Genomic DNA, 27,376 nt, shown 5'->3' with positions numbered 1-27,376 from the left:
GTTATGTTCAAAGAATACTACCACTTTTACAAATGAACTTGTCTTACCAACTTTATTCAGATTCACAATCAAATCGGTCCAATTCATGGGCCAAACATCACACATTTGTATTTTCCATATAAATTGGGAATGTATCAAGTAGAGATTATGAAAGTGCAAATACCATTTCAAGGGTTAGATGTTTAACAATATAAAATCTGTAATGGGTTACAAAATGTGCTTTACTCACCCCAAAAACAATAGCCACCCCCCCCCCCCTCTCCCCCAAACAATAGCCTTGACACTTTTGTCAAGAAAACATGATCTATTTTTATTATAATTACTTAATGCACAGCATACTGCCACATACAGGACAACTTTTGTCATTCACTTTTTTTGTCATGTTTGGACAGATGTTCAAAATCTACCATATGCTTAATCTGAACAGACATCAGCTCCACCTCCACCTTTGGCGATATACATTAGTCCGAAGAAATACTGCGATTTAGTGAGCTTAACTGATTCGGATCACACATACATACTGTACATACAGGAAAAGAAAAAAAATCATGTGTGCACTCCTCCGAACTAATGGAATTATTCCAAAAAACACTTTGCAAACAGATTTGCCTTCGTTTTCACTTTGTAAAGTTTTATGCTATGCAATACTGCATTAGGACATAAGGTCATTTTCAACATATATATGACATCAAGCCCACAGCAAAGCATCAGGCGTCGATCAAACCCACAGCTAAAACCGCCACTATAACGCAAAACCTAGGAGCTAAAATGGGTATTTCCAAGGCTGAAATGTGAACTAATTCTGTGCAATTTTTCTGAAGTGCTTAAAACTCAGTGCTGCTCTGATTTAGCTGAAATGATAGTTTCGTCTGATGATAAGTTGGCCAGGTGTTCGCAAGAAAATAAAAGCAAATCCAAAACATTCTGTTAATTTATCTGAATGGCTTTAAACAATCATTTCAGCAGTCGCATTTTAAGTAATAAGCAGATATTGAAAAGTGGCACTGTGTTATTACATTTTGATATACACGACAAAAATATATATATTGGCGCTGATTTGTTTTTGCTTTTTTTTTTTTTTTCATTGTCATCCACTTTATCTTATCTTCATTCATTTTTAAGGACATTCAATTTCAAATAAATAGAAATTTAATTTCCATAATTTATTGTTGAGAAATACCACAGTTAAATTAATCGTTAAAAAAATTGGTAATTGTGGGTAAAGCTCCACCACGTGTAGAAATGTACTGTAAATCTGCAGCTAAAACAGCTTCTGGACACCAGATTGAGATGTCTCAGCCTCTACCGAATGATCCATAGATGAGACCTTAGATATTCTGAGGAGAAAAAAAGTGGTACGTCTTGAAAAAACGAAAGTAAAATACACGTATTCATAATTTTCTATCAGAGATGCACCTGGACCACATCTATGGATTTGTTTTTATCTGAGAATTTGATTTTTACACATTGTTTCCATGTGGATATCACATCTTAACACACAATGTATGGTATAGATGAATATAATCCGCAAATTGTATTATTTTTTTCCGTGATTTTTTTTTTTTTTTTAAATAATGGTTTTAAAAAACCCTGGGGGAAGGGGCCAGAGGCATGCGAAAGGAACCGAACATATATAAAAAATGTCTTTTAAAAAACATTGAGCTCAGTTTGCTTAATCGCCACCTGAAAGTACAAGTACAATGTGTATTGGAACTTCCCACACTCCTGGCTCTGAGCACAAGAGAGAGGCTATAAATAAAGAGAAGTTTCACAGAAAAGGCACTGTGATAAGTTGCAGAGAGAAAACGTTTTCCAGAGCTGGTGCGGCGCTCCTGAACCTTGTTGAACCTCGCCGGTACTTTCCGTTCGAATTAACCAATGACGGATTACAGTGATTACGTTTGATAGAAAAAGAAATGTAGTCCGCAACTAGAATTACTGTTCATTTAGTTTCTATGCTCAGCCTAACAGCTCTTGTGAGCCTGATGCTGATGTGTACTTCTCTGATACTACAGGTTCTAGTTTAGAGGAAGGATAGTGTACTCAATAGGGCGACTAGGCCCTCAGCAGCAGGCACGATCAGCACACACTCCACACGGGCGTGTGCAAGCCAGTGTTTTTGGCACCTACAGAATCTTTTACATCCTTTTTAATCAGAAGAACAGGAACTCGCACCCAATACAGCCCTGTTCTATACAGTAGATTTTTCTGGCTACCTCACTTCCTATCTCGTCTTCATATCTCTTTCTGGTTCAGTTGCTGACTCTTTTAAAAGTGTTTAACACTCCAGGATTGGAAAGAGTTTTTAGAGAGCAAAGAACACATCCCTCACAAGCACAAAGGCCTGAAACACACGAGTACTGAAAGAGTACTCAAAAACGACCTCTTTACATATCTCGGTTTCGATTTCTACATATCTGACAATACAAAGCTTCTCGTCAGGATTGATCTTGTTCCTCAGGTTTAGAATCCGGCAGCTACTTTCGTCAAAAAAAGTGGTTTAACTAGTGGGTGAAGTCAATATTTCATACAAGGTGTACTTGACCCTCCCATTCAGAGGAGCTACTGCTAGGCTGGTCGGGGTCTGAGTCACATTTTGGGGTATCGGAGTGACACGGGTTCGAACCGCTCGGAGTATCGCCCAACTCGATGGATGAAAGAGGTACCGGACACATATCAAGACCTACTAGGTCCAGCTGTGTTGGCCTGACAGGATCACGCTCTCCCGCGCCGATACCGGAGTCAAACTCCGCCTCTCTATCGCCCCCTGTTGTCCACTCTGGAACTGCGCACTCGGTCTGCTCTGACATCATCCTCGCCGACTGAGCTCCGAATTCCTGGTGAGTTGCAGCGGCTGAAGGAACCAAACTGATATTCTGCGGATTCATGTCGTGAAACCAAGCCATGATGTTGCCTAGAAGGTTGGCGTTGTCGGAACCGAAATCAGAGGTTTCCATTCGTCCCAAAGGAGCTTGGAAGGGGCCCTCTCCAGACTCACGGGAAGGATTGTTGAGATTGTCGAAACGCAGAGGGACATTCTGGCCACTGATATTACCCAGCTTCTTTAGGCTGTCACCCACCTCTAGCAGCTCGGAGCTGCTCAGGGCAGCACGGGGCACGTCTATCCCGCAGAGCACCGGGTCCAGCCGCGTGGGCAGGGATGTTCCGATGGCCCCCAGAGATGCTTCATTAGCGAGGATCTCTTGAGCATCAACGCCAGCAATGCCTGCAGTCATCCCAGACTCCTGCAGGGACAGCTGGATGGCCAACAGGATATTTGGATCATCCTCATCCAGGGAACTGTGAGGCTGTAGGGTAAAAGATCAGACGTTACGGTCAGCTGAGGATAAACGCCTGTGACATTCTTCCACAGCACCTCTGTTAAAAGAGTCTCGACTCACCATGGGTAGACCCTGTCTGTGACCACCACCAATTTCTTGTGTGTCTGTAAGATAAGACAAATGGAAAATTAGACTACCGGTATTGGTATTGGTACCGGGCCGGCTACTGTAATTTTGGTACCGTGATAACACTAATTGACGTAATCAAATATTTGAATATTAAACACACAATGGACCACCGCTGTCTTTCGGAGCAAGTGCACAGGACCGAGGCCAATTGGAGTCCGGTTATGGTGAATGCATCATGGACAGAGCTGAGCTACATTATCTAGGTCAGTTAGTCCAAATTTCCAATGAAATCAATCAACCTTTTAAAGTGCATGTAAACATACTTTATGTGAACTATTCTTGCACAAAAAAAAAGTGTGCATCATTGTATTGAATGTGCACTTGTAGAAACTTGCACATAACTCTACTTGCAGATGTTATAACTTTAATAAAGTACACATTTATCACATTCATTTCAACCCACTTAAGTACACTTTTAAAAAGAAAGTGTACTTGTTTTTCAGATGTTATCCACCTCATGTACAGTAATCAACACAGAATGGAACACTAAATCTGAATCCAAACTGTTTAAGCAGTTTATAGCCAAAGTGTATCTATAGAAAGTGTTGAGTGTTATCATATGCAGAACATCAGGCCTGACAGATTCATTCCATGAATTTATGCTGCTTCATAAAAGCCTATATTGCAAAAGAAAGTGATAAAGAGATTTACAGTGCTTTTTTTTTTTTTTTTACAGTGCTGAGCTTAGTGTGGAAAGAACAGCAAAAAGAAAAATCATGAAACTGTACTTGCAGCTGCTTGAACTATGGAGCACCAAATGCACACATGTGGGACTCCAAATAATAGATAGGGCTCCAAAATGAGAACACATTCACAAAACGTACCTAAAGTGCCATGGCCTGGGTCATCAGGGTCAGGTGTGTTGCTGCGGAGGCTGGCCATGTCTCCTCTCCTGCGTTGCCTGTGTCTGCGTCTGTACTGGAATTCGGCATACTCCTATAACACAAAACCGCACACAACCCCATTTCAAAGCTGCTTCATGAGGTGTACCAGCATTCCCAATGGACCCTGTGAACACAAGTCAGACTTTCAGAAGAACCCTACAGCTCTCTACAGGAATGCTGTTGTGTGACATCATCAACGTTCAGGGCTTTTGGCTTTATCATTTCACAATTACAGATAGACGTTTTGAGGAAAGTCAAAAAGCCTTTTAAAGGAATGGTTCAACATTAAAAAAATGAAAATCCTGTTATTAGTACTAACCATGTTGTTCAAGACCGGTGAAGACCATTTTTAATAATTTGCAAAAATTACACAGAGCTATCATATGGCTTCAGAAGACTAGCAATATAATATAATCATAAGGACTGCTTTTATGATATTTGCATGGTGTTTAGTGTCCTTGAAAGCTTAAATCTCATTCATTGTAACTGCATGGAAAAGAGTGACCAGCATTACTAAAGGTTTGTCCTCCTGTAGGCTATTTTGTGAAATTAATGAGACAATCAAGTTTGGAATGACATGAGGTAGAGTAAATGATGCCAGGATTTTCATTTTTTGGAGAACTAATCCTTTAAGCTCCTCAAATCACGTACATATTCAAACAGTGACAGTTGTAATGAAATTTACAACAAAACCAACAAGATATGGCATTTAGGGTGTATATATGTTAGTATAATCTATTTAGGATTTAATCACATATCATAACTGATCTATACTGCACTTCTTAAAACTTTATTTTCACCATAGGTTGACAAATCTAAACCAAACTGAATGCAATAAGCATGCAACAACGGTAGCAAACTCAAAAAAATAAATACATACATTTGGACAAAACATTCCCGAGAGGTAACGCTCAAGCATCAATAATAAAAAGTTGAATAAAGTGCATCACTATTATTCCTCTTTCTACAAGCCATAAATCCAGAGCAAAATGAAACTGCAAGCCTGCATACATGATTTCAAAAGAAGAGCAGCAACCAGCAATACAGACTGAAGTGGTGACCTGGTTCACCTTGGAATGTCTGCAAAAACGCATTTTTCATGACCTTTCATGGGATAGTCAAAGCAAAAAGCAGGAATCTGCCTTTTGAAGTTACAAGACCAAAGGCATCTTTTAGAAGACCATGTCGGGATATATGAACAGAAAAGAAAAAGATCTCGGTTTCCAGATGATGTTAAAACAGCATCGGAATTCTTAATCTGGAGTGCACAGCAATCGTCTGAAATATATAAACAGCGGCAATAGAGTATGAACAGAAAAAAAAAAGAAAACATGCAACCAACTAAAAATTGACAATGACATAAGTGATGGGGTGTACATGACAGGTGCCATTCCACGGTTCGTTCAGCAGTTCCAGAGATGGGGTCTAATGAGGATTCTTTAATACCTGCGGATGGCTTCCTGTATACTGACAGTGCTCTCTCGGATCAATTCCCCCGAGAAAGGCATGATTCCTCTGGATCTTTAGATTAGAACAAAATAGCGGTACACTGTTTAACTGCACATTACAGGTCTTACACATTCACAACTGCTGCAACAAGACTACCTCTTGTTCTATAGGCCGGTATGCACTGGCGAAACCTCAGGCACCCTTCACAAACTAAGTTGGCCACAAATATACATTTAACAAAGACACTCTTACACAAACTATGGGCAAAATCTCAAAACAAGCAAAACAAAACAGTTACCTCGGGAGAGGCGAAACCCAAGTACTCCCAGTCCCATGTTCCACCAGCAAAACTGTAGACGCAAACAAAAAAAGAATGAAGTTCCATGTGATCCTATACATTTGTAGGCTGCAGGTGTAGTTGTGTTACAAAAGAAAAGCAGCTCTTGGGAAATACAATACTAGTGCTGAAAATCAACCCTTTTTTCTTTCATTTCATAGAAATGAGTTTGCCATGTCTTTTAAAAATCTAGTTTAAACACACAGTAAGTTCTTAGAAATGTACCCTGTATTTATTTGGCTTCAAGTTTTCATTTAATTTGGTTTCATTCGTTTTCATTTTTTTTATGTAAAGACTACAAATGTGGTATGACCAGCAAATATACATCTTCATTATTATAAAAAAAATAAATACAGTTTCAAAGGTTCCCATTTTGCTTTTGTCCTCTATGCTGATTGCATCATATGACATTCATTTGGTGGACAAAAGATTTTTAGATGCGTATAATATATGAACAAAACTGCTTCGCAACTTTTTATCCCACAATGATAATAAGACTATAAAAGATTATTATAAATATGCCAAATGACAAAAAAAAATAAATAATAATAATAAAATGGTAGATACATAAAAATGTATAAATTACGCATATTACATAAAATAAAAAACATACACATATAATACATACATATATATATATATATTTTTTTTTAAATCTGGAAAAAAAAACTATCAATCATAACAGGTGTGTATTTAAGTAACTGTATGTGTTTTGAGGTTGTTGTTTTTTATAAATTAATAGACCTGGACACAAAAATTAGCAACATGTCATTTACTCATTGACCATGAAGTAATAACTTTCTTGAAACGACTTGCCTTTTTTCTTCATCTGACATCACCAAGGCCATACGCATAGATTTGTGTGGCATGGACAGCATCTTAACCAGACGTTAACCAACCGCCAAAAAACTATTTAGCCATTGCAGTCAATGCAGCCTTTCTAAAATCTCGCCATTCTTGGTTGCAAATGCAGTTTTTATTGAAATATTTGAAAAAGTCCATCATTGGGGAAGGGGCTCTTACCTGCGTCGAGGGGCTTCGGGTGAATCGTTGGGGGCCACACCTCTTGCCACAGATGCCAGAAACTCCTGCCTCTTTTGCTGCACCAGGCAGGCGGCGCGGATTATCTTATGCCGAGGCGTGCGGAGGTAAGGCCGGTTGACTTTCTGTGCAAGATCTTCAGTCACCATTTCCAAGTCAGTCTAACAAGAAAAATAAGAGTGCTGCGTTGTCACTAACTCAGAACTCGCATGTTAAGAATATCCCAAGACTAGCATCTGTCTTATTCACCTGCATAAGTTCAAATATTTCCTTCTTTGTGCTCTTGGGCTCCAGAAAGAACCCATAAGGGTAAGAGCACTTGAGAATACGACGAGTTTTAAGTAGTTCGTGCACTGCATCTTCAATGAAAGTAGTGTCTGGAGGGCCTCCTTCTCCTGCAACAACACAGTAATGCGAAACAGGAGTTCAAATATATTAAGTCTTAAACTTGAACTGCTGCTAAATGTAGAAGTTTACTCTCTACACTGTACTTACAGTCTGTGAATTATAACAACGGGAAAGGGCACAAGGTTGACCATGCTTTAACATGGCTAGGAAATGATTTATTACAATTATACAAGTGTGGTTTTGCATCTTACTTCCACTCAGAACTTTGCTCAGTTGTTCCATCTTGTCTTTGGCCGTCTTAAGCAGGCGTTCTTCAAGCTGTAGGACAGGGTAATACAGATTAATACAGATACACCGTTTTAAGATAAAGACCATCATGTCAGATCTAATGTCAGTCCACAGACTGCCAAAACTCTGCTCATTGAACGCATATTCTACAAAACTGGAAAAGAACTCATGATCTGGCAAGCTCTAATCTGATTGGCTGTCTTTATGCAATATCTGCGAGTAAGGACACACAGGGTCTTTAACCAGTCACCAAGAAAAAGTCATGATTAATGTCCGGGGTTGATAAAATTAACAGTTTCACACCAGTCTATTATTATAGTATAATCTTTTTCTGATAAACATGTAAAAACGATCAGCCAGTCTCTTCCAGTCAAGGCAGTACTTGATACTGTACTTACACAAATACATATGGCAAATATATGACAAATACAACTAAAATGTTTTTAGTTGAAGATTGTACATAAAATCAGGCTGATCTTTGTAGACTTTTACCTGGTAGCTGTGCTCGTGGTTCTTAAAGCGTGTGTAATAGTGCATGAAGCGATCCAACTCCTGGAAGTTGATGTGTTTCTTCTCTGCCTGCAAATAATAATATAACAATAATAATATTTAAGAGTGTGTAAAAGTGCAGGCATACTCATTGTTGAGATATTTTTCTTTCTTCAGTATTAAAAGCTCTATTTATAATCTAATAATGTTTAAAAAATCTACAAATGCCCTTTACATCTGTGTGGTGCTTTACATGTATAGAACTAATTTAAAAAGCATGAGCACCACAAGTAAATAATGTGTACCTCAACGGTCATCTCTTTAGACTGCTCCTCCACCTGCTGAATGACCTCATAGCGTGTGCAACGGTAGTATCCTCCTGTAGAGGAACTGTGTTTTTTCCATTCTTCCAGACAGATCCAGCAGAAATCATACTTGCACTGTACAGACACACAAACATTCTTTATTAATAACACCTATGCTAAAACAAACCATTAGTCAACATTCATTATGTCACTAGCAAATGCATTTATCGGTCTAGCAGGAGGCACACTGGAAGTTGTGGGATTCTGACAGCAGGGATTAAGTGTGTTGCTAGGAGACTATCTTTCTCACTTTTTATTTTTGGAGTGCTAGTATTTGCAAAGTCTCTGTTTAGTAACCTTGTTGCAGGATGATCAAGATTGAATTTACAGTAAAGCATTACATCCTAAGGCACATATACACATTACTTGTTCTTTAATCAAATAGATTTATCAAGATTTCCTCATCTATTATTTTTTTTAAAGATTCAACGTCAACCTGCTGTTGCAGAGGCAGAACTTTTAGAAACAAATCTTAATCTTTACAACAACATTCAATTATGATATAAAATGAAAGACCATAATGATAAGCGGCAAAGCTTACATTCAGCGCTTTCAAATAATCCTTCCAATCAGGTTTTCATCCAAAGTTCCACTTTTTTGGTCTTCTTGATTTACACTTTTCTTGGCTCACAGCCATGTCTGCACAATTCCCTCCTGGTTTACTTCCTACTGGAAGATAATATTTCATCTCTACTGAGAAACATAACCCCCCCCCACCCCCCACCCCCCACCCCCCCAGTCAAGGAGTCCCCCAAGGTTCTATTCTTGGCCCGCTCCTTTTCATAATCTATAAACTTTCTATTTGTCAAATCACAAGCCATCATGGTCTTAGTTATAACTGCTTTGCTGATGAGTTTTTTTGTTTTGTTTTACCACCTGTTCTGACACACACCCTCCCACTCATTTTGGTCAGCGGCACAGGGAATCATTTTTTTTTAAGCAGAATTAAAACTAAGTGGGCCATATTGATTTAAAATTTTGACAATCCCTTTTAAAATTCCTTGGTATCATGTTTGACCCTGTGTTCACTTCCAGATTTTACACCAACTCTCTTTTCAAGCCTGCATTCTATACCTCTGAAAAACTCCATGTCTCCGCCCCATACTTAACCTGGTATATAAATAAATCCTATTATTGTTATTACGCAAATAACCTTGGCACATTGCATGTGGTTACAGCCTTCATTCTTCTGAATGGGAGATTTGCAGTTGGCACAAGATTTGGAGTTGGTGAGTAACCACAGGCAGTTGGCAGCATCTTCATACGCCTCACTTACACCTGCCACTGAAATGGAAAAAGACAGAAATAAAGATGCTGCAGGTCCAAAACCATTTTTGGACAGGTAGGAACAGCACTTCAGAAAATGAATCTAGGTGGTTACCGCAAAGTATACAGGAAAACATGCTTACATTCTTCTGGTTTCATATCAGAGACTTTCTGAAGCCACATCTTCCAAGTTTGGCAGTCACATGGTTCATGGGCCTCTCCTTGGCACTCCCTGTGAAGAGAAACACCAGCATGATGTCAGGCCCAAGTATGAGGGAAATTCCATTTCTAGTGAATATCTTATTTCTGTTCTATGCATTTGAGTTGTTGGAGGAATTGCTTTTTAGGGATAAATCGTGTCTAACAGGGGCAAAAGATTAATCTATGCTAACATATTAACATGGTGTAATGTAACAGTTTTTGATCTTTACCCTCCAATTTTAGGAGACTGATATGTTCTAGTTTAACATCTAGCACTGTTTTTTCCTGCCATCGACTACCCAATCAGAACAGAACTGTGACCCACCAGTTGAGAACCACTGCTATTAAACAACATTGGCAGACTGTTGACCGCAAATGCCTTTAAATGACAGCTTCAGCCTAGGGAATGCTCTTCCATATTAGATTCAATCCATATTCACTCAGACAGATGAAATGTTTGTGTATGAGAAAGGGAGGAGGGTGTTTTGACTCAAATATAATGCTCAGATCTGGCACAGGCAGTGATGAGATACGAGCCCACTGTGTGGGTGTGTGTATCCGTCTATGTGTTTGTGTGTTGGGGACATAAGGACCAGAGCTGTGGGGAAGAGAAACACAGCCAGCTGCATCGGCAGAGATCACTGCGAGCAGAACATACATACAAACACGCATTCTGGAATATGAGCCCTATAAATCATGTTCTAGTGAACTGGAGTTGTTCAGAATCATAAATTCTCTCTTCTGGAACTATGGCTTAAGAGATTTGTATCAGTGACTGGCACTGACCAGCAGAAGAGATGGCCTTTTCCACAGTCCACCGCAGGGGCCTGGAGGCGAGGAAAACTGAGCGGGTCAGAGGTACTGCCACCTGCTCCATGGCCAGCCAATCGCACCGCTCTATCACAGCCAGCCCGCGGGCACCACCGGATGGCAGGATTATTCTCAACAAATGCCTGATGGAGAAGAAGAAAAAAGAAGGAGCGAGGAAGAATAGAGGGAGAGAGCAAGTAAAGGAGTCATTTAAAACATAAAACATGTCCTTATTCATTTATTACGTGGCTCTCTGCAATTCTCTGATTCCGACCAAATGCAGCATTGAGCAGTCAAATATTTTTGTATGAGTAATAATATATAAATATAGGCTAAATTATGAGATACAAAGAGCTAGATGAGATGAAATCTATAAAATGTTACATTTACAAATATCCAAGCTAAACAGCTTCAGATTAATATAAATTTAAATTTGTAGAACTCTGACATGTAGCATGGTTGCACTTTGAGCAACCAGAGTCCCGATCCCACCCCCCTCTCTCTCCCACCGATCTTCCTGTCCTCTCTCCAGCTGTACAGTCTAAAGGCATAAATCCAAAAATAAATATTTAAAAATATATATTTAAGTACTTTACTGACTTAAAGTCTAGTATTTTTATTTTAAATACATATATATATATATACATTTATATTGTAATATGTACTAAACTAACATTAAAAAATTTGGGGTCAGTAAGAATTTATGTTTTTTTTAAATGAGTCTCTTATGTTCACCAAGGCTGCATTCATTTGAGAAAAACAGTAATATATTGTGAATGTGAAATTTTATTACAATTTAAAATAACTATTTTTTTATATTCTATTTGAATATATTTTTTTAATGTATTTATTGTCAAAGCTTCTGTCTTCAGTCACATGATCCTTCAGAAATCAGTCTAATATGCTGATTTGGTTCTCAAGAAACATTTCCTTATTATTATCAATGTTAAAAAAGTTGTGCTGCTTCTTTTGCAACAGCTTCTCAATCACTTTTGATCAATTTAATGTGTCCTTGCCTTGTTAAGAATTTGCCTTAAACTTTTGTTAATTGAACAGAACTAAACTAAAATATGTTGTCCTCTAAGGTTCAACTAATTTGCTGAGTCTTGTTATGATGCAAGTTAATTTTTACCCACAGCTCCAGAAGTCTGCCAGTACACTCTGACAATGGCTGAAAATGGCTGCAAGAGCGCAGACACCCCTGTGGAAGAGTCAACATCACCATGGCAACATAATGAAAGGCTTGGGACTCCCCAGCGAGAGAAGTGTCATTCTCAGACATTTTCAGATGAGAGCTGCCATTGTTACAGTAACTTCAATCCTCTCAGCTCCCATTTCAATGTTCCACCGTTCCGAACTGACTTCGCAATAACAATAAACCGTAAAACTCCACTGAGAACTGATCTGTGTGACTGGAAAACCACCTATGAAGGCAGAATCACAGGGTTTAAATCAAAACTCTGTCCGAATGCTGACTGACTGCTGTTTTTCTTAATTTATCCTCATGTTTAACTCACGGTTTTACAAAATAATACAATTACAATGACATCTATCCACATAATTCAGACTAATGTGCATCTGATCATGTAATTATACCTTGATGTCAAACTGCAGATAACGTTTGTCCATCTCTCTGGACACAATGCTCTCAATGACCTCAACAGGAACCAGCTGGAAGCAGTCATAGGCTGGGCAGAAGATATTATGGGCCTCCCCCTCCTGGATCTTCAGATTCAGAAAACTGCCAGGGGAAAACGTACATATGACTGTTACATGATATTAGAGCAGTAATGAGAACTGACAGTGACTGAAATGTGACTAAAATGCTGAAAGGCTCTAATAAGGAAAACGCTCACCTTTCCCAGCATGCTCTGCAGAACTCGTGACCACATGGGATATCAACAGGCTCCTCAAACATGGAGGCTGCACACATACAAATACCGCACTGACAGCGGAGAACAAAACAACCTTAGTAAGAGCAAATCGAATGTAGACCTAGACATAAAATACATTATACATGGATGGAGCAGTATAAAATGGATCAGAATAATAAACGTTTGATAAAATCACATTTAGCCGATTCATCTCATGACAAACTGCACTATTCAAGAAATTTAGCCAAACTCTTCATACCTATTCAATGAATATCAAGTTAATTTCTGGTGTAGGCTTTCACTGGCTTTGTGAAAGTGGTGATAATGCTCTGAAAGGAACCCGTTTTTAGACTACAATGTCTTCTTTATTGTTACGTGAAAGAACTGATTGTTCTATGAAACTATGTAAAATGCTCACTTCACAAAGCATTTTAAAGGTCTTCTAAAATATATATATAGGTAATCCTGGGTGATATGCTGCTAAGTGAGTGTAAGAAAAGCTTACTTTTTAACTATTTTGTCATTTTAAGGCTGGTACACACCAAATCTAGGTAAAAGAACTAGCGGCGATGAAAGCCGACGGTTGTGACAGCTCACGTCAGCTGTGTCTGGGCAAAAAAGTTGTGCTTGAACACACCTCAAAAACTACAGCCGACAGCCGACTAGCATGTACGTTAATTCAAAAAGGGAACGCGAACTAGGAATGTGAATATACAAACTGTAAATAAAGGAGCGCTTGCTTACCATTTTGAATATGATCAGTTGGTCTTCACTTATATTAATTGGGCTACATATGGCCATGCCGCTATGAAAATATTTGCATATTGGAATATAAAGATGTAGATACATTTATAAGCACCTTCTTTGTGTGCCCACTGTTCTTCAGCATTTGCTCGCTTTGTCACTTTCGGTGTTCTTATTGTGCACAGGTTTACAAAGCTAGTTTTAAAAGTAGTGGATTACAATATTGCATTAGTTACTTATTATGGAAAGTAAAGCGTTACTGTACGTTACTTTTTCTCATCAGGGCTGGTCTTGCTTATTTGTTTTTTCTAATAACAAAAAAAACAGATCTATTTTGGCAAATGTAAAGGCTATTTCACGCCAAAAGAGAAATGAATAAACCTCAGTCTAGAAAATGCTAATTCATACCTGTATAGCCTGTAAAAAGTGCTCGGATGACCGAAAGTGTACACTTTACTATCCCGTGAGGCCACAAGAAAGGATTTGTGAATGGCAGTGAAGTGACGCAAATGATGCAGGTAGGTCTTAAGATGCCGCAGCAAAGACAATGGTTAATAATAAAGTGAGATTAAATACATAAAGTATATTTGTGTCATTTAACATATCTAATCATTGCAGGCCTGTGTAATATTTTGAGTTTGAGGAATATTTTGAGGAATTATTTTGAGGAATACAGAATCCATTATATATATATTTTTTTAAGATAACAATGGTAGAAGTTCATTGATTCAGTTTATGGGATTTGAACCTACAAACTTTTAGTAGCCCCAATCTAACCCCATTGCTACACCACCCAATTTTATCACAATCATTTCAATGTTATTACACAAACTGCAAAAAAGAATAATGTAGAATTAACTACAAATATTACTAATATTTACATTTTACATTTATTCATTTAGCTGACGCTTTTATCCAAAGCGACTTACAATTGCTATATATGTCAGAGGTCGCACGCCTCTGGAGCAACTAGGGGTTAAGTGTCTTGCTCAGGGACACATTGGTGTCTCACAGTGGATTCGAACCCGGGTCTCTCACACCATAGGCATGTGTCTTATCCATTGCGCCACCACCACCCCTAATAGAGAACCAAATCTGATGCCTCACCAGGGAGTGATCGTCGTCAGCAGGGGTCAGGCTGATCTCGTCCGGAGAGGTGATGGATGAGCGGGTGGTGCGAGGCGTACGGGGTGAAGGCAGGGTGTCCCAAGTGTTGTAGCCTCTAGGCGGGGGAGTGGGCATCTGAACACCTGAGCGCTGGCAGCAGTCTTCAGCATTAGACATCCAAGCTTCCAGGAGTTTCTCCCTGTCCCAGTCTAAATTTCAAAGGGATACTTGGTCAGTGTGCTTGGCAAAACAAATAAAAAAATTGGAAGAGTCACACCAATTCTAAAAATATACATTCTTTCACATTTCAAATGTTTTGAATTAGCTGGAATTTACAAATAATTAAACCGTTTCAACAAGGCTGTTCCTCTGAGTGGGGGAAAAAAATACCCAGATGTTTAGTAGGTTGTTTTCCCACTGGATATGAAAAAACTTGATTGTCATCCAATTAAACCTGCCAGTCATGGTTGGTATACTCCCACATGCGAGGAACAAAAAGGAGGTGAAGCTACTAGCTAGTTAATCTTATTAAAGAAAACTACAACGAAAAATGTTAATTGACCTTTTTTTTTTTCATGACCAAAACGAGACAACACCACCATCATTAAACACTAAATGTGGCTATACCAACATGCGTGAAATGAAAAAGAAAAACAAGACAAAAACGTAGTTTAAAAAAATAAAAGCAACCAAAATATCTCTATATTTTCTTTCTTTTCGTAAAGAGCAGAAACAAATATTAAAGACTGTTTTTAACAAGCCTACAGGAGCTTTAATGCTTGGGGTTTCCAGATGTCAGCAAACTAGAGCTTTTGTCTTAAAATAATACACTTTCTGTCCGGTGTTTTACTTAATCTTCGCAACCTGGCACCCATGAGCATGCGCTCTCTCAGGGCTGCTAAAAAGCATTATATATTCTGCTCAAATAAACCTGCAAAAAAACTGGCCACTGCTGCGACTAAACCTGGAATCAAACCTTCTTAGTGATGAACTGCAATAAATCCAAAAATGGATCTATTCTCGACCATATTGTTTGCAATTCTGGTTGTGGAATAAAGCTGCTTATGAAATCTCTGCATGACAACAAATTCATTTTTACTGTTGTTTTAACTGAAAAACATTAATGTAATTTGGGATTACCATTAACGTAATTTGGGATTAATTCACTGTTTTAGCTTTTTGAGAAAAATTTCACCATTTTTCATTATTTAGAGAGAGTTAATCTATATGATAATATTATAAACCAGGAAACTTGATGAGTATAAGTAAAATATATCAATCTTACGAGTTGACGTTGTCTTGATTTGTGCTTGTAAGTGAAAGTGCAATAATTCTGATGAAAAAAAAATATATATAATTTTTTAAAATAACATGATCAGTAATCAATTTGGAGCAAACAAGTTGTTATCAGTTTAACCGTTATGCAACATTGACTAGAACTAGACTAAAATACCCAGACTTTTAGGCCTGGTTGCACAGACAGGGCTTAGATTAAGCCAGGATGAGATCTTAGTTCAATTAGGACATTTAAGTAGCTTTTTTAAACGTGCCTTACAAAATGTGCACCGTGAGACAAAACAATGCCACTGACATATTTTAAGATATCAGTAAATTGCTTTCAGTTAAAACAGCTCAAACATTCATTTTTGTATGGGACTAGGTTTAAACCTTGTCAGTGAAACCAGGGGACAGTTATCTAAAACTTGATTAAACAAAAAACTAATAAAAATGGCATTCGACACAGAACTTAGAATAAGACAATGAAAAAGAAAAAAAGCTATTAAAAAGAATGTCAAGACATTCAATCCATACCAAGTGTAAAAAGACATTAAACTCTTAAAAAAAAAAAAACAGGAGTTTTGAACTAGCACCAAGCTCCAGTTTTCTGCTAACAGAACAAAGGTTCCTCTTGTTCAAGGCTACACAATGGGACAGTGGTGACATATAAAAAAGGACATATACTTTGATATCTTTGAATGAACTTATCGGTCAGCATCAATGAAGAGCGCTAGGGTAAGAATAGATAAGAAATACCACTTCTCAGACGAAATCCTGGAGACATTCCAGACAGCAAAAGACAGATAACACAATCCATAGTCCAAGGCTAAACAAATAATTACAACCAAATAGAACTTACTTCCAAAGAAAGAAGCAAGGTTTTCCAAAATGAAAATCCTCAAAATGCATTACATCAGAAAGCCCAATTGTTGGAACTCTAAGGTGTTTAGTATCATAGTTTTAAGAGTCAAAACTGTTTGGGTTTAAGATTAAAAGAAGGTGAGACTGCATATTTGAGCCTCAGCTGGTGGTCTCAAGAGAGGCTGTGGCAATAATAGCAGCGCACACGAATCAGAGCTCTGCCCTTTTCTCCCATGGGTTCTAGTCATCTGGAACAAGGCCTGCTAGACAGCCTGCTCACATAATTGGAGATTATTAAAGAAAGCACTGATCCAATTATGAGTCTTGTGCCAGAGAGTTTAGCAGCCCGAAACATGAGTGCTCTTGTCAAATTAAGGAGAAAGAATCTTGGTCTGCTCTGAGATTACAAATGCTTTTTAGATTTGCAGTACAGCAAAATACCTTACAGTTTATTAAACTTCTCCAGAGAGAATACCATACCTGTTTCAAATGCACATGAAGCAATATTTTTCATGAGTTAGGAACTGGAAGGATAGCATCAGAATGAACCTAATAAGTAGACCAGCACTGAATATATGCCTACATACAGTATTTACACAGAATTCAAACGGCCAGCCCACACAAAGTTCTGCTAATTTCTCGCCCCTTGCATGCTTGTTTGTTAAATAATAGTCAGAAGCATCATATACATAAAAGTCAGAAGCACTGTATCCATTCAAACCAAATGACATGCCACATCAGTTTTTAGTCAAGCGGGTTTTGAGTGAAAAGATTTGTGCTCGAAAAAAAATGTCATTATGGGGTCTATCAACTGTCTGGTTACTAGGGCTGCGATACACCAAACCCACGATACGATTCGTATCACGATTTTTGACCCACGATACGATACAAACCTCGATATGGGATGGATGGGGGGGGGGGGAGACAAAACAGTTCAAAAGATATTTTGAGGAAAAAAAAATTTTTTTTATTAAATAACATTTGAAAAGCCTGTATAAACTGTATAAACTGAACACCAAAAAACAATATTAACTATGCAAATTATTAACAATATACCTAAGTAAGGTAAATGATATAGCCACAGCTATAACACTTCTGTTTTCTTTGTAATAAAATACTGTTGAAAAACAAAAAGTAAAAAAAGTAAAGTCCATAGTGGAGATGATTCGAGTTGAAAATTCTTCTTCAATCAATCTTACATTTACAAAGAAAATTAAATGGTAACTGTTTTTTCACACTGAGGTATTCCCTTAACTAAGACGAGTTGATACATACCTCTCTCGTCTCAGTGCGTGCACTCAATCGCTGTGGCGCGCGGCGAAACTTTGTTCACTCAGTTCATTCAATATGGGCCAAACAGAGAAGCTACCAAACACCTCCACGTTTTCCCTATTTAAATACAGTTACTCGCGTAGTGTAACTCGACATAGGACGGTGACACAAAACAAAAATGGATAGCTATATTGTATGGCGGAATAGCATAGCAAGTGCTTATGAGCACTTCGACTTGGCGGAGTAATATCTTCACTCGTGAAAAAACCTCTCACCGGCCCCCGCTCCCTCTAGTGAAGATATTACTCCGCCAAGTCGAAGTGCTCATAAGCACTTGCTATGGTATTCCGCCATACAATATAGTTATCCATTTTACACGCTTAGAAAAGCGCAACGTTTTGTTTTGTGTCACCGTCCTAGGTCGAGTTACACTACGCGAGTAACTGTATTTAAATAGGGAAAACGTTGAGGTGTTTGGTAGCTGACTTAAAAGTATTAGGAGGGTCCGCGATCTCTGGATTGTTTGCCATGATGTTTCCTCACATACTTCAACTAGCTCGCGTGACGCGTCACATGATTGGAAAGCTTAAGGTAGCACACGTAATTGGAGGACGCTTTTTATAATGTCTACGAATTTTATAATGTTAACTTGTAATAATAATAGGCTACTAATAATACTAATAGTAATTTAAAGATGTGGTAGCGTTGGATCTGGACAGGAAGGATAACTCTGGGAGCTGGAAGGGGTGTGTCGTGAATCGCGATTCTGCCTTCTCACATCGCGATACAGGTTCGTGGACCTGCGTATCGCGATTTCGATTTAATATCGCATATCGTTACAGCCTTACTGGTTACTGACATGCTTCAAAATATCTTCCTTTGTGTTCTGCAGAAGAAAGAAATTCATACAGGTTTGAAACAACTTGAGGGTAAGTAAATGATGACAGAATTTAAGTGAACTATTCCTTTAAAGTTACAAAGGTTATTCAGTCAAGAGCATTGAGTGGTTTTTTTGCAGTAAGTCTGTTGTTTGATTAACATTAAAAACACAGACAGCAGCAGGAATATTAGGCTGCTGTCACTTTAAGACGGTGCACGGATCCATTATGCTGATACTGTTACACATGCATTGTCTTTCTCGACTGTTTACATTCACTTAAGACATAACCAGCTATGTTTACTAGGATACTCGCCAAGATGCGCATTTTGAAAAACATTGTTTGAAATTGTCCATTCAAGCGCAAGAAGACATGAAAGAGAACTCAAAGTTCTCTTTCTCAAAGAACTCAGTATTCACGTGCTGTCAGAAGTGGCTTTCTGAGCATGCGCTTTGAATATGTGCCCACACAAAACTTCTCACAGCGAGCGGGTACCAAATTGAGTTCTCTTTCACGTCTCCTTGCGCTTGATTTTTTAAATTGGCAAGACTTTGTTGTTTGGATTTTACCGATGAGCACTTTTTTTATCCAAAAAGTGAGCTAATAGTTTGCAATGGAAGTTTGTGGACGTTTTTTAATACTGTTAATCTATTCTGCCAATGAATGGAAGTTGTTTTTGAGTTCTAAAAAAGCAACAACAAAAATTTGCCAAGCCTTAAAAACATAAATGATCAACTTTCAATTCTATTTACATGGCGTGTGTAAGTCTTTCACTTTCTCTCACGGTGAGTGCCATGTGTGAGAGAAAGTGACAGAGGGCATCAACCAAGCAACAGTGCATAAAGCTCAGAAGGCAATGAAATTATATCTAACTTTTTTTTTTTTTACAATCTCTTACAAACCTCTTACAATCCCATGTGAGTGAAATCATACAATTTACTAGCCATAAGCTAATTAAAGGCATTTTTAGTCGCCTAGCTTGAAATTTGGTATGTTAACTTGCATTGTAGAGGCTTGCCCTCAGCTACCAATATGTAGTTCTTTCAACACGTAACATAATTAAATTTGGGCATGCCAATGGAGTCAAAATATCTTGTGACGCATTCGTACCGTGAGCCCGAAGAAGAGCCTCTGCGGTGAAGAGAGGAGCTTGCAGCATGTCTGCCGTCTCCACTATCAGCATGTCCTTCAGTCTTCGGAGATCTTGCACTCTTAAACCTTCATAAAACTGAAAAACAGACAGAGTTACTTGTTAATCATTCAGCCATAGCGAAATCAGTATTCAGTCATCTGCAATAAACTCTTATATTTTTATTGTTCTAAAAAAAATGCAGGTTAAAATCAGTCACATCTGGACACTAGGGCTTCAGGCCAATGTTAATGTCCAGAAATTCCAGAGTTTATTTGGAGAGCTCACCTCCCTCCGGTCTAAGGCTGCATACTCTGCCTCGATATCCTCGGCATGGGGGTCAGTGGAGAAGACCATCTGAGACTCCAGACTGAGTGCAAGCTCCTTATGATGCTGCCTTTCTGCACAGTCACATGGGGTCTCCTTGTTCTCATTCTCCGCAAACAGGTCTCCACCACGCTTCACCAGAAACTGCAGAGGGGTTCGGGAGGGAAATACTGTTAATATACAGTTCAATAGACTTAAGAGGTCATGATGCGAGGAATAAAATGTTTCTGGATCTTTTGAAATGAGTGTTCATTGAACTATGAAACCATACTGTAGATTTAATGCATGAATATCAACACATTTCCTTTTCATGAAATGCAGATGTGGAAGAATTTTGTGTGTTTGAGTTCGGGTAAAAAAAACTGAGGATCCCTTCCGGAAGGTTCAAAACACAAAACGTTATATACAATAATGTTCGGAAACATTTATTGACAACACGATATTAGATCAAGAACGATTGAAAATGTCTCCATGATCTGCCTATACAGAGAGATGTTAGGGACCGCTTAAAAGGACAACACCGTTTTTAACTGAAAACTTTTTATGCGATTTGCCCGTTTATTTACATGACAATGACGTTTTGGGGGCCTGAAAACGCAAACTTTTGACAACAGGGTTTAAACTGCAAGTTTTTGAAAACGATACTATTATTGTCCTCATGTAAACAACAAAACATGAATTTGTGAAAACAGTGACGTGATGCGCATGCATATACTATGTTCAGTTTATAGGTGTGTAGCTTTTCTTTTCAAAATGCCATCGCCAACTACTGGCCTGGCAGCATAACACAGCGTCTTTAATCATTTTCATGGATCCGTGAACCAAGATCTTTTTGACAACTTTGTCGTCTGTATGCATAAAAAACAAAAACAAAGGAAAAATGTTTTTAGTACATCGTTTTCATGTAAACGTACCCTTAGTATCTTGCTATACCCGTTTCAGTGTAGACATGTGCTGATGCCAAAAACTATTTCTCTATATATATTGTTTACTATACAGGGAAAAGTGAATGATTTGGGTCTGTGTACATGCACATTTTGACTATACAAGCACCTAGGCTACGATGTGTTTTACATACCTCCACACATGTCTTCATCCCTGAGGCAGCGGCATAGTGTAATGGCGTGTTCTTTTTGTTATCAGTGGCACTGGCGTCTGCAATCTCATATTCACCACGGTCCAGTTTGGCACCAGTCCACTTTAGGATCATCTGGAGGCACTCAGCCCGCCTGCGTTCATCTTCATAGGGCCGGGCCAATCGCGGCTGCAGCACCCCTTCAGATAGCAGGATATGCGGCCCCATGCACAACACATGCAGTGCGGACTCATTGTGCACGTTGCGTTTGTTGGGGTTCCCATCCTTGCTGAAGAGGAAGGACCTGTGAAAAGATGGCATGATGTATATGACACAAAGAAATGGTCAAAACTAAAGCACTTAAATATCAGGAAATAAATTAGTAATCATTGGTTTTCGCTGAAGGAACAGATTTTATGGGATATATCGATATTAAAATTCTGACGTCACAATAAGCTGATGATTATTTTGACATCACACCACCCCCAGATAGAACATACAGCTTTCCAAGTATCTTTCCAAAAATTATAAATTGAGCAACACTGGCCTGCTGATTCAAACCCAGAATCTTCAGCACATTTGTAGTTGAAACAGCTAGTTTTCCTTAAAATAACTCTCAAAGCCTGGCCCCTTAGGTTCCTCGCTTTTTAGGCCAAAGCATTTAAAAACTGGACAGGAAAAACAGCAGAAATTGATTGTACATGACTTGAGTACTTCTAATAGTATGAAAGCACTAAAGAACCAAGAAAATCATCCTTTATAAAATCACGCCTGGAGCCTGACAGATGGCCAACGAGTGTGTCAGATTCAATTGTTATGCGGGTCAATGACATATAGGAGAGTGTGATGGAAAGGTTTAAAACATGCCAAATTCTTCAAATTGTTCCCTCTGAATTCATGTTGGTTGGTTTCATATGATTTTGAAAAACTTTAAGAAAAGTTACAGTTTAATGACTCTAAAAATGTCAAGAGGTGTAACCATCAAAAAGTAATATCATATTTATTTTCCTGTCACTTTGAATAAATCTTGAGTCTTAATCTGAGTCTTTCGAGAAAAAAAGTATTTCAACAAATATGGATAATTAATTCATAAATATCATTATATCTTTGAGTTGTTGCACCACATGACATTTTACGAAATTTACAACCAGAACCGACCTTAGTTTGTCATAAAAAGTTCAAATTATGAAATATTTTAAGACATACAGTATTGACCTTGACACACAGTCATTTCATTTGGGTTTTCATGATTATATTTATGGTATTATTTATTGTATGTTTTCATGTTGGTTGGACCACATGACTTGTATTTGGCAGAGAAGCATTTTTCAAATTGTATTTTATGCCCCCCAAAAAATATTAAAAATTATTTTAATTCAGAAATTGAAAATATGCTCATCAAAGTATATGTGTATTCAAGTCATTGATGAAACGTACTTTATTAAATTTATGCATTTTTTTTACAAAATAATACATTAGGCCTAATAGATGCCAAAACAGTGCCCGGGTATTGACCCATAATGATTGCTAGAGAGAAATAAAAACAAACCAAAATGCCCAAATGCTAAATATTACTGGAGAAACTATGTCTTACCTGAGTATGCGGGTCATGGCATGTCTGGCAGCATAATGGAGCGGGGTGTTGTGTTGGTATGGTTCCCCATATGAGGTGTTGGGGTCTAGTGACTCTTTGAACTGAGGGTTGCCCTCGTAGAGCTGATAGGCCAGAACCTCGTCGCCATTGATCAGTGCCTTACGGAACTTGGTGGCCGTGTTCCCCATCTCTCGCTTCCCAGCTCTCCAGAACGATCAGACCTCTTCAGCCTGAGGGCCCACAGATAGCAGACATGGTGTGCTTCCTGGGAACAAGAATCAAGCAAACAATGTGTCCAATGTACGGAGAACTCCGTCAGATAGGCACTGGCTACATCATGTAGGCCAATCTCTGTCCTGGAGGGCCACTGTCCTGCAGAGTTTAGTTCCATCATGCCTTAACACACCTGCCTGGACGTAGTAAGAGCTTGATTAGCTGGTTCAGGTGTGTTTAATTGAGATTGGAGCAAAACTCTACAGGACAGCCCTCCAGGAGCAGGATTGAACACCCGTGATATAGGCCAAGTACACACTGTAGAGTTTCAGGAGTGACAACTGCATTCAAATACAGGAGTGAATCCCCTGTATTATGCGTGTATGGAACAAGACTCGCTCCCACAATTGCAAAGATTCCAATGTTCTGACGTTTGTTATCCACTATTTTTGACCAAACAGTAATATTACAGCGACGAAATTCTTGTTATGTTCTACAATTTTTGACTAAACCAGTGTCAACAAAACATCAAACGTTGTGTTTTGTTTATGCTCGGAAGGCTGCTTCGTGAAGCATTCTCTTGAAGTGTTGCCATGTTCACTTATTATAAGAATTTTAGGGCTTGGCACATAAAACAATCAGGTTTATGAAGTTATTAAAGCAGGAAGGTGAGGGACACATATTTGGTCTTATCTTCAATCTAAAGCATTTGGATTTATTTAGGTTTATTATGGAATTTTTCTTGTTTGGTGTCATTTCCAACAAGATCTGTCAACACGAATGAGTCAAGCCTCCTTCCCAGTGGTTTTCTTGCACCGCGCATATAGCAGAGAGAAATATCTCTGATGGGTGTTTAAACTTTAAATACATCATTAACAACTAGTTGTTCAGTTCGGCTCTGTACACACTGCGTAGAATTTTTGCAAATGCAGTTGTTACTACCTGATTTTTTTTGGCGTCAATTCGGTTGTAGAATGTAGATGAATTAGGCTATGTGCTTACTTAACAGGATTAAGCATTAAAAGGCAAACTGACTGACAACTGAATTGAACATCAGTTTCCACATGGTCATAGCAAATATCGGAAACATCTGACTCCACCACAGAGCATGTTATTCGCAAAACCATCCAAATAGAAAATAAATCCTATTTGAAAATCTATTAAATGTATAACCTTTAAAACCACGTTTAGTCAAAACCTGCAGGAACCGGCCTGAAGTGTTATTTGGAGTGAACTGACTCCCGAGTCCCCACCATAACCAAACAGCACTTCCAAAACAAACTCATGTGTTTAACCACAGAAGAGGCCTGACAGAAACAGATGCTAAACATGTCCCACTTCACATCACATCATGTGTGCCCTTTAGAAGACCTGCAAGAGCATAGACGCCACTGAGAGCTGACCTAAAACCAGCGCATCTTCTACACAAATCCTTGTCAACCGTCCAGAGAGAGAAATTAAAACAGTTCTTGGATCAGAAGCAGACGGCTAATTGTCTCAACAACACTGACTCATTCTCCGCAGGAGCTTGTGAGGAAAGAAACAGACTTCCTCCAGGAACACTAGGGGCTTCCGGCTCCCTCCGCCAACTGCTGTCGGCCTACTGCGAGCAGGTTCTGTCGAGGGGCAGGATTCAGCAGGGCAAAAGTTATGCCCCCACAAATGCCATCTGTCAACATGGACACCTGAGGTGTCGGTTGTATTCATATTTACACTGACATTATGAAAGTAGTATCTTAACAGCAGAAAAAAACAAGCAGAAAAAATAAATCAGGCCATTTGCAAAAACAGACTCAATTTCACCACAGACAGGCAACCTCATGGGTAAAAACTCGACTGGCCTAGTTTCATGGCTAACCTCTTTGGGTGGTCTTGAGTTGGCTTTTATAGAGCTGCCTATAAGAGTGAACTAGCCTATATTTTAAAGAGGGGTCTAAGTCACAACATTAAAGGGATGGTGCATGCAAAAAATTTAGGCAAATTCAGCCATTATTTACTCAGTCTCATGTCATTTTCTTTCTTCTGTGAAATATGATGTTGGGAACCAAATTGTTTGATTCCCATTGACTTCCATTGTATCTAGGGGGGAAAACACCTAGACATTTCTCAAAATATCTTATTTTATATTCCACAGAAAAAAAGAAAGATATGGACTTTTGGAAAGGCATAAGGGTGAGTATATAATTCAATTTTTTTAATGAACAATCTCTTTAAGCTTCTCCATGGCAAAATATACCAGAAAGCCACTCGGTTATGATGGCTTAACACACACATAATTTTATTATTTTTTATATCAAACTATCCCATACCTGCAGGGAATTGGGTAACACTTTATTTTACGGTGTCATTGTTACACACGCTACAAATCATGCATAATTACATGCAAATAACCCTAAATCAAACCCCAATCCAAATCCTACAGTATAGGCCTACATGTAAGCTAGTTAATTATTATAACTCAGTACTTAAATGTATTCTTACACTGTAACACGGAAACCCTAAAATAAAGTGAAACCGGAATTGTAATGCACTTGTCATATCTAACATCTTACAAAAAGATATTACCATGCTACCCATAGTTTCCACCATAAAACAGTTGTTACTCCCATAATACTATGGCAATTTCAAAATCTTTCACAAAAATAAGTTTTTGTTAAGCAGCTGCAGCGGTTTCGTACCAGCAGTGCTTGTTGGTTTGTTTTGTTAATTTTTATGTATGTTTTTCTCCATCACGTTCTAAACGCATCAATATAATGGACTTTCTATAACTTTTGTGCTTGTTTTGTAAAATATTAGGCCTACATGAAGTAAATTTTTAATTGAGTAAACTCAATTCAATTCACATGTATTTGCATAGCACTTTTCACAATACATATTGTTTCAAAGCAGTTTACTGAAAATGCATGCCTCTACATTACAATATGAATAATGCTAGTCATGTGGTGTCAGCATGGCAGCATCCACAAGTGGGCGACCCACCCCATCTAGAACAAAAACAGCTTTTTCTAGAAGCCTGATTTATCTGGAGCCTTCATTTTATGTGGATGTACATCATTTTTATGAAATTTCTCAATTCTCAAATTTTCTTTGAGTGCAAATGTTTAATTAGCAAAAAAAGTCCTGCCTGCACCTTTAAGAGACGGAGAGACTGTAAAACATGATCTGAAGCAGACATCATTAAATCTTTTATGGCTCGTCATCAGTAGCAACAACAAATGTAGTAACTATGGCATTTTGGAGCGGAAACTATGGGCACCATGGTAACTTTTGTAAGGGTATTAAGATAAGTTAACGTTTAATTTCTCCAGTTGGAGAGTGAAATGCTCGGCATGCAGGAAGTCAGCTGTTGTGTGCGTGTGCGTGTGTGTGTTGCTCCAGATTATTTGCGCTGTTTATAGCCAAACGTCGATTTCCTAGAAGGGGCTGGGCGACGTGTTTACAGCCTCTGCAATTTACATACACATTACATAGATACACACTCGAATCACGAGGAAATCAACACTGGACTGTGCTGTCATGTATTGCAAAACATTATTTACACTGACGAAAATAGTCACCGGGGCGTGTTTTCAGCGACTGCTTTAATAGCGGGACGGTTTTATTTTTTCCTGCACGCTCCTTATTGCGCACAAAAGCGCATCTGTTAACGTTTACGTTACTTCTTTTTATAAAATCAATACATGAGCTGCTCGCTTATGTACAGATCAGTCATGATAACTGTGTTAGCTTGGCAACTTGTCAACCAAGATGTTACATCAAAGAGAGAGATGCAGATTGTTTATAAGCATAACTTTAAGAAATAAACGCAATAGGTGTATGACACATACACGTATTAATAATACTGCATGTCAATAAACAAGTAATTTCCCCGATGGAGAACAATACAATCTAAATAACCTACTTACCCAATTAGCACGACGGCAGCGGCCTTTTTTTCTATTTCTGACTCCGAATAATGTAGTGGTTGTCTGGTGAAACTCTCTTGACCAAATAAAAATCTGCCTCTCGCCTTTGTTGTGAACGGGGTCCTCCTCGGCCGCCGTGAAGCCTCCGTCAATCACGCCAATGGCTGCACT

At 38.5% G+C, this 27,376-nt stretch overlaps 1 protein-coding gene across 2 annotated transcripts; it reads right to left on the bottom strand.

Annotated features, from left to right (window-relative positions):
* Positions 1–1,082: 1,082 nt before the first annotated feature.
* Positions 1,083–27,376, bottom strand: ankib1b (ankyrin repeat and IBR domain containing 1b). 2 transcript variants are annotated; one of them, XM_079625437.1, is made up of 21 exons: positions 27,206–27,376; positions 23,088–23,352; positions 21,497–21,797; positions 20,380–20,562; positions 20,073–20,190; positions 14,674–14,882; positions 12,805–12,893; positions 12,545–12,689; positions 10,925–11,091; positions 10,081–10,169; positions 9,825–9,955; positions 8,612–8,746; positions 8,310–8,396; positions 7,781–7,847; positions 7,431–7,576; positions 7,164–7,342; positions 6,102–6,153; positions 5,801–5,875; positions 4,295–4,406; positions 3,402–3,445; positions 1,083–3,308 (listed from the first exon to the last, which is right to left on the bottom strand). In XM_079625437.1, the coding sequence occupies exons 2-21, from the start codon at positions 23,273–23,275 to the stop codon at positions 2,526–2,528; spliced, it is 3,300 nt and encodes a 1,099-aa protein (XP_079481563.1). In that variant the 5' UTR covers positions 23,276–23,352; positions 27,206–27,376; the 3' UTR covers positions 1,083–2,525. The 2 variants fall into 2 exon arrangements, with proteins under 2 accessions (XP_079481563.1, XP_079481564.1); XM_079625438.1 differs by lacking the exon at positions 5,801–5,875 and having other exon boundaries at positions 27,206–27,371.

The sequence above is a fragment of the Phoxinus phoxinus genome (assembly GCF_949152265.1).
Source record: "Phoxinus phoxinus genome assembly, chromosome: 10".
Taxonomy (NCBI): Eukaryota; Metazoa; Chordata; class Actinopteri; order Cypriniformes; family Leuciscidae; genus Phoxinus; species Phoxinus phoxinus.
The sequence above is the reverse complement of the archived record's forward strand: the minus strand, read 5'-3'. Positions and strand labels throughout refer to the sequence as shown.